The following is an 8,914-nucleotide window of genomic DNA, read 5'->3' on the forward strand; positions in this document are numbered from 1 at the left end:
TGTGTGTGTGTGTGTGTGTGTGTGTGAGAGAGAGAGAGAGAGAGAGAGAGAGAGAGAGAGAGAGAGAGAGAGAGACTACGGGCTAAAACTAGGAAAGAAAATGAAATTTTAGAAGCTGCTTAACTAACATGAGAAGTATGGCAATGTGGCTGAAAGTAGAATGTTTGCCAGGCGTGCAAAAAGCCCTGGGTTCGATCCCCAGCAGAGCAAAGACAGAAAGGGAGAAGAGAGAGGGGAACATGAAGCAGGAAAAAGGCTGTGTGAGAGGCATATACAGTAGTGATAGTGTAGATCACTCAACAGTGTCAGTAAGGACTGAATGTCAGTAACCAAGGAACACTCGTTAAAAAAAATAAAGAATGGACTGAAAGAAAGATTATGTTTTGTCTACAAAACATCCTCACTAGAATTAAGCTCAGCCAATAAAAGTGCTTGCTGCTCAAGCTTGAGGACCTGAGTTGGATCTTTGAAACCCATAGTGGAAGGAGAGAACAACTTCTGAAAGCTGTCCTCTGACCTCCATTCTTGCACCATGGCACAAATGCATGGACACACACCAATAAGAAATAAATAATTTAATGTTTTAAAAAAATCGCCCCGGGCTGGAGAGATGGCTCAGAGGTTAAGGACACTGACTGCTGTTCTGAAGGTCCTAAGTTCAAATCCCAGCAATCACATGGTGGCTCACAACCATCTGTAATGAGATCTGGCGCCCTCTTCTGGTGTGTCTGAAAATAGCTACAGTGTACTTACATACAATAAATAAATCTTAAAAGAAAATTAGTTTAAAAAAAAGAATCCCATATTAAATAAAAGATATATAGAGATTAAAAGTAAGCGTGTGGAGAAAAACACGAGTCAAAGCAAGAGGAGTTGTATTACTTTCCAGCAAAGAAATATCAAGGTACATAAAGTCATCCGAGGCAAAGAAGAATATTACATAATGATAAAGAAATCACTTGTTCCAAATGGCATAACAATTCTTTTTTATTATTATTATTTTTTGGGTTTAAACAATTCTTTTTTACTTTTTATTTTTTGGTTTTTAACAATTTAGATTTTAAATATTTATTTATTTATTTATTGTGGGGTATAGTAGTGCATACCTTTAATCCCAGCACTCATGAGGCCGAGACAGGCAGATATCTGTGAGTTTGAAGCCAGGCTGGTCTATATATTGAGTTCCAGAACAGCCAGAGCTTCACAGTAAGACCCTGTCACAACCTCCCCCAAAATGTATTTTATACGTATGGGCGTTTTGCCTGCATGTAAGTAAGTACACTACTTGCATGCTTGGTGCCTAGAAAGGCCAGAGAGAGTACTGAATTCCCTGGAACTGTAGTTACAATGGTCTATGAACCAAGCCAGATCCTCAAAAGAAAAGCAAAAATGAACAGACAGCTCCACTGTGCTTACTGGAAACCTCTGTCCTCTATCAGGAATAGACAGATCCCAGAGGCAGGAAAATCTTTAAGGCACAACTGAACTCATTCATCAAACCAAATGATATAATCGGCATCTATAGAATAAGTCATCAAAAACAGACAAATATGTAGTATTCTCAAGCTCAAATATGACATGAGCAAAGGTTGACCACACTGTGGGCCATGAAGAACTCCCTAACGGGGCTAGTGAGATGACTCAGCCAGTAAGAGCACTGACTGTTTTCCCGAAGGTCCTGAGTTCAAATCCTAGCAACCACATGGTGGCTCACAGCCAACTGTAATGAGATCTGACGCCCTCTCCTGGTGCATCTGAAAACAGCTACAGTGTACTTATGTATAATAATTAATAAATCTTTAGTCTGGAGCAAGCAGGGCCACCTATGGAGTGAGCAGGGTTGAGTGGAGCGAGCAGAGGTCTTAAATTCAATTCCCAACAACCACATGAAGGCTCACAACCATCTGAACAGCTACAAGTGTACTCACATACATAAAATAAATAAATCTTTTAAAATACAAAACAAAACTCCCTAGCAATTTCAAAGAACAAAAATTATTTAATGTCTGCTGTCAGAACACAGTCAAACTAAATGAGAAACCAGTTCCATGTGTGGTGGTACACACCTTTAGTCCTACTGCTCAGGAGGCAAAGGCAAATGGATCTCTGAGAACTCAAGGGCTATGTAGAGAGACCCTGCCTCAAAACAACAACTAAATAAATAAATAAATAAATAAATAAATAAATAAATAAATAATCAAGGATTATATATATATATGTATATATCTGAAAAGGTCAAACAACAACAACACACACACACACACCATTAAGCAAAGAGGGGGGGGGATATTTTGAACTAAGAAAAAAAATGAGGATGGTTCATGGAGAGATGGCTCCATGGTTAAGAACACTGGCTGTTCTTCTAGAGGACCCGGGTTCAATTCCCAGCATCCACATGGTAGCTCACAATTGTAATTCCAGTTCCAGGGGATGTGACACTCTCACATAGACACACATGCAGGCAAAGCCAATGCACATAAAATAAAAATAATTAAATCATTAACAAAAAAGAAAAACATAAAAACAAAGTTTCTTAAAATTTGTGGAACACAGTAAAATTCAAGTATTAGAAGGAAATAGCACTGAATCTATATATTAGAAAAAAATGTATATTTGATACTCTAGGTTTCCACTTTAGGAAACTAAAAATAGATGAGAACATAAAGCCCAAGTAAGCAGAAAAAGAAAAAAATAAGGATAGAGTAGAAATCAATGAAGTTGAAATTAGAAAAGTAAAAACTGGCTTTTTGAAGTGATCAATAAAATTGATAAGGCCAAAGTATGAGAGAGAAGAGAGAGAGAGAGAGAGAGAGAGAGAGAGAGAGAGAGAGAGAGAGAGAGAGAGAGAGAGAGAGAGAGAGAGAAGATAAAAAATACTAACATTGAAAATTAAAAAGAAGACATCGCTACAGATCCTATCACCTTAAAGGGTAATAAAGGAGTACTTTGAATAACATCATACCTACAGCACTTTGAAGGCTGAAACAGGAGGATTGCTGCCTGGGCTACACAGTGAGTTTAAGTCCAGTCTGGGCTATGGAGCCAGACCCTGCCATCAGAAAAGTAAGAGTAACAAAATAGAAACACAGTGTTGTTTATTATAACTCAATATAAAAGTCTATGATGAAAACACTAGAACTCTGGTGAATAAAATCAAAAACTGTGGGAGTTGTGGAGATAAACCTGGTAGAGGAAGAAGTGGGACCAAGAGCAAGGAGCCATAAGCTCCTTCAACTCATTGAAGAGTCCTGATCTACTGTGCGTGGTGTATGATCTAACATGGTTCATGGCACACTGGTGAGACAACACAAAGGACCCAAAACCAGGGCAGTGGCTGCTTCCTCTGTCTTCACAGAAATCTACCCAGGGGATTGGACCCTCCCCTACAGACTCATGGACAGGAGAGTCAGATATGGCTAAACAACACAGGTTGCACCCCATTTTGCCCTTGAACACGTAAGCATACCCTACTTGGCTAAAAAGCTATATATAAGCTTATATAATAAACAATAAAGTTAGATCTGCACTCTGATGCTGGTTTCTAGAGTCTGAATCCAAGGCATCTTTGTGGGCTCCATCTCCACTTCCCCCCCACCTCCTGGTCCATGTTCCCACAAAGATACATGGGGAATTTCTATGTTTGTGGATAAAAGGCTTAATATTATTATCAAAATGTCACTCTATGGCATGAGCTATAGATTCATAGTTAAATTCAGTAAGCTTATCGGAGAACTGTTTTGTGTATTTGAAGAAACTGATTCTAAAATTGATTTGAGGTCCTGGGGATGTGACTCAGTGATAAAACTATGTATGTAGAAAAAGAAAAGCAACCCTAAAATTCATATGGAAACACAAGTACCCCAAATAACTAAAGCAATCCTGAGCAAACAGGTGACACTGTGGACATCACAACACCTGTCTTCAAACTGTCACCATAATATCAAAATAGCACGTTACTGGCATAAAACAGACATGTAGACCAATGGAATGAAGTAGATGCTTTAGAAATAAATCCACAGAGCTACAGCTATTTGATTCCAGACAAAAACATATATTATACTAAAGACAACTTCTTTTTAAAAAATGGTGCTGAGAAATTTAAATACAAACATATTGAAGACTAAAATATGATCCTTTTCTCTCACCCTTTACAAAAATCAACTCAAAATGCATAAAAAAATCATCTTCATGTAAGACCTAAAATATTAAAAGTATAAGAGAAAAATGAAGGGGAAACATTTCAAGATCAAGGCCTTCACAATGATTTTCTGAGAAGATTCTAACAAAGAACTGATAAACAAGTTACATTTAATTTAAAGGCTTTAGCAGAACAAAAGATCAGCAGATAAACAAAATCAGAGAAAGCCCTTTCTAGCTAGTTATCAGACAGGTGATAAATACCCAAAATATATAAAGAATTGGAGGCCGGGCGTGGTGGCGCACGCCTTTAATCCCAGCACTCGGGAGGCAGAGGCAGGCGGATTTCTGAGTTCGAGGCCAGCCTGGTCTACAAAGTGAGTGCCAGGACAGCCAGGGCTACACAGAGAAACCCTGTCTCGAAAAACCAAAAAAGAAAAAAAAAGAATTAAAGCTAGAGAGATGGCTCAGTGGTCCAAAGAAGTGGGCTGATTCCCAGCACCCACTGATATAAGTATCTGCAGTTCTAGGGAGTACAATAGCATTTTCTGGCCCCTGAGGGCACCAGGCACAAAAAGTGGTACAGAGACATATGTACAGGTGGGCAAAACACCCATGCAGATAGAATAAAATAATGCTGATTTTAAAGTTGAAAAATATCATACACAGAAATTTTTAAATAAATCTTTTTTAAACATTAAATATATAAAGAATTAAGTTTAAATGCAAATAATCCAAGCAATAAGCCAATGAGATGAAATGACACTCCAAATGAAGGAGTGGGGCTAAAGACCTTAAGAGATGCCTCACCCAAGAAATCATACCAATGGCAAGTAAGCATATGGAGAGATGATCTACATAGTGTGTGATCACAACAGGAAGTAAGCCAGCACGTGAACACCACTACACTCCTGTCAGAAGAGCCACAGTCCAGAGCACTCATGAAGCCGAATGCTGACAAGGATGTGGAATAACTGAAACTTTCATCTGATACTAGCAGGAAGACAACTTGATGTTTCTGCAATGGTTAATGTCATCACCTAGACAGGAGCTAGAATTACTTAGGGGACAAACCTCCAGTCACGTCTATGAGGAAGTGTTCAGACTGATTTAACTGAGGGGACAACTCATGATAAATGTGGACGTGGCACCATTCCATAAATGGAGATCCTGGACTAAATAAAAAGGAGAAAGCAAGCTGAGCACCAGCATCCACCTTCTCTCCTTCCCAACTGTGGATGTAGTAAAGCTAGTCACCCCATTCTTGGGCCACCATGCTTTCTCCACCATCATGAGCCGTATCCCTTTGAACTGTAAGCCAAAATAAACCCTTCCTCCCTAGAGTTGCTTCTTGCTGGGTATTTGCTCATAGCAACGAAAAACATAACTGATAGTTTCTTCCAAAATGTAACAAAAATTTAACACACAATCCAACACTTACAGCTCTTGTATTTACCTAAAGGAGTTAAAGACTATGCCCACACACCAATATGTTTATAATTAAGTTCCAGCCATACTTTCCAATCTTGGAGCAACACATTTTTTATTTTTTTTTAATTTTTAATATTTTTTTATTACGTATTTTCCTCAATTACATTTCCAATGCTATCCCAAAAGTCCCCCATACCCCCCGCCTTCCCTACCCACCCATTCCCAATCTTTTGGCCCTGGCATTCCCCTGTATTGGGGCATATAAGTCCAATGGGCCTCTCTTTCCAGTGATGGCCGACTAGGCCATCTTTCGATACATATGCAGCTAGAGACAAGAGCTCCGGGGTACTGGTTAGTTCATCATGTTGATCCCCCTATAGGGTTGCAGATCCCTTTAACTCCTTGGGTACTTTCTCTAGCTTCTCCATTGGGAGCCCTGTGATCCATCCAATAGCTGACTGTAAGCATCCACTTCTGTGTTTGCACATTTTTTTATTTTAAGAATTTTTATTTTTTACTTTTGAGACTTTCAAGCATGCATACAATGTGCTTTGGTCAAATTCACCTTCACTTCCTCCCCTCCAATTACTCCCAATCCCCATTACTGCTTTTCCCTCCCAGCTTCATGTGATCTTTTTAAAAACAAAAACGAAAACCTGGAGTTTCATTTAAGGTTGCTTGTATGTGCAAGGATGTGGGACCATCTGCTGGAGCATGGGCAGCCTCTTGGGGGCCATATCTCAGAAGAAGACTGACTCTTCCTCCCCCAGCAGCCAACACTTGCAAGTAGCTAGAGGTGGGACTTTATTAGCCCCTCTCCTGTCTGTGCTGGGATTCCAATGGCTTGATGGCTTGGCCTTGTGCAGGTTTTGTACATGCATTCACAGCCACTGAAACACGACGACTCTCAGTAGATGAGCAGATAACACATGGCAGTCCATCCAGACAATAGAATGCTATTCAGCACCTAAACTAATGAGCTATTGAGTCACAAAAAAAGCTATGGAAAAACCTTAAATGTACATTACTAAATAAAGGAAGCCAGTATGGGGAAAAATGACACCATTTGTGATTCTAAATACTCAGTACCCTGTGAAAAGGCAAAATTATAGAGACAATAGATGACAATGGAGAGCTAAGAATATAGTTCAGTAGGAGACTGTGTCTAGCAAAGACAAGGCCCTGGGCTCAATCCCTGGTATTGAAATAGGAAAAAAAAAAAAAAAAAAAAAAAAAAAAAAAAAAGGTGTGGTGAGTGGGATGGGCAAAAATGCACAGAAGATTTTTAAGGAAGTGAAACACCTTGTATGAAAATATGTAATAGGTTAATGTCCCTTTAGAATGTACCACACTAAGAGCTTGTCCAAACATAAACTAGGGGTTTAAGATTATTGTTATTTGTCAATATATATGAATCACTTGCAGTGAATGCATTAACCTGGTAGAGGAAATTGATAATGGAGAATCTATGTCCTGTGTGAGGGCAGGGACAAGCATCATTGGGCCCTTCTTCTCAATGTTTCTGTGAACCTAGAACTATCCCACAACACTGAAGTATTCAGAAATAATAATAGCAATTGGACCTTCATCTACATTTCTCTTTGCTAATTAAAAACATCTGCATCCAAAATAATTGCAAGTGCAATTGTCTTTTCAGAGTCTCAAAATCCAGGGCAAAAGTGATAATTAAAAACATTCATTTTGAGGGCATAAAAGATTCTAATTATACACAAATGCCTTAATATTTCTTCAATTCTACATTCTGGTCAAAGGTTAAGTACAGTTTAGAGACAAAGGAAATGGTTCCATGCTAAGAAAACAAGAGAATCCATCTGAGAAGGCTACACATGGATGCACCGTTGGGAGAAGAGCAATTGGCTCTCTAGGACGCAGTGTACATGCATGAGCGGAACTTAAGCTCCTTTAGTCTCCTGGGAAAGCAAAATATTCTGAGCAGAGGAAATGCTACCAGTGGTTTTTTTTAAATTAATAAAAATGTAAAGAATGAATAAGAAAAAGACTAGAACACATGTATGGCTTCTCAATGGTCACTGTCGAGACACTGTCTACTAACTGTTTAGAATCACTGTACTGGAATGGACTTGTGTGGGTTTTCTGTCCCTCTAGACTCTATCACATGAAATTTGATTTGTATCACTTCTTAACCTTTTGATCACAACCAAATGAAGTTTTATTTGTAAGTTATACTTAAATCTCCCTTTCTTTGTACTAAACACACCAGCTACTACCAGAGACAACAGACTGTTATGTTCCTCACTCTGGATATCATGAAAAGCAGGTATATTGATTATTTTCATGGATTCCATTTTAGATTACTGTCCTGACTTCTCGGCCTGGAAAAGAAGTGGTCAAAGAACTGGAGGAAGGGTTGAAAGATATAAACCTACTTAGTGTCAGAAGACTGCAGGTGGTTGAGGTCACAAAAGGCATCCAAGAGCCTTCAGACTCACCATCTCCTACTGAAGAACCCAGCGATGATGGTAAGAGTTCCTGTTGCTGTTTCTTGACCTAGCAATCCTCCTGCCTCATTTTTTTCTTTCACGTTGAGACTGGAGCGATTAAGATCACTCATTGGCCTTACAGAGGATTCAGGTTTAGTTCCCAGCACCCACATGGTGGCATGGAGCTGTCTGTAACTCCAGTTCTAGGGGGTCCCAAGCTCTCTTCTGGCCTTGGTGTGTACTGGATATGCACATGGTACACAAACATACATGTAGGCGAAACACCCATATGCGATGAAAATAAAATAAATAAACAAATTAATTTTTTAAAGGAAAAAAAAGGAGGGTATGGTGATCCACACCTGTAACTGAAGTATTTGGGAGCTGGAGGCAGGGTGGATCAGAAGTCCATACCACATACCAAGTTTGAGGCCTTCTTGGGCTACATGAAACAGGGAGGAAGGGAGGGAGGCAGGGAGAGAGGGAGGGAGAGAAAGAGGGAGAGAATGATCCAAATTTTCCGAATTTTGTAACAGAAAGCACTTAGAAGAGTGCCTGCTACAGATAAATGCCATGTCCTGATATTAAGAGTAGAATAATACAAGTATTTGTAATGCTTTTAATACACCTGTTACTGAGAAAAATTCAAATGCTAGTAATTTTTGTTTTATTAAAAAATAAATGACCATCAAAATACTTTTCAGCTTAGAAGCCTCTCGTGATCCCAAAACCCGTTGCACTACTCTGCCATTGCACTACTCTCCCTGAGGCACTACTCTCCCAGTGCACTACTCTCCCCATTGCACTACTCTCCCCATTGCACTACTCTCCCCAGTGCACTACTCTCCCATTGCACTACTCTCCCCAGTGCACTACTCTCCCTG

The 8,914-nt window shown here is 39.4% G+C and overlaps 1 protein-coding gene across 3 annotated transcripts in view; it reads left to right on the top strand.

Annotated features, from left to right (window-relative positions):
- Positions 1 to 8,914, top strand: part of M1ap (meiosis 1 associated protein) — an 83,038-nt gene that overhangs the window by 26,529 nt on the left and 47,595 nt on the right. For all 3 annotated transcript variants that reach the window (XM_021164813.1, XM_021164811.1, XM_021164812.1), the window contains exon 3: positions 7,901 to 8,069. In XM_021164813.1, coding sequence (XP_021020472.1) covers positions 7,901 to 8,069 — 169 coding nt within the window. The remainder of the gene's footprint in view (positions 1 to 7,900; positions 8,070 to 8,914) is intronic.

The sequence above is a fragment of the Mus caroli genome, chromosome 6 (genome assembly GCF_900094665.2).
Source record: "Mus caroli chromosome 6, CAROLI_EIJ_v1.1, whole genome shotgun sequence".
Classification (NCBI taxonomy): Eukaryota; Metazoa; Chordata; class Mammalia; order Rodentia; family Muridae; genus Mus; species Mus caroli.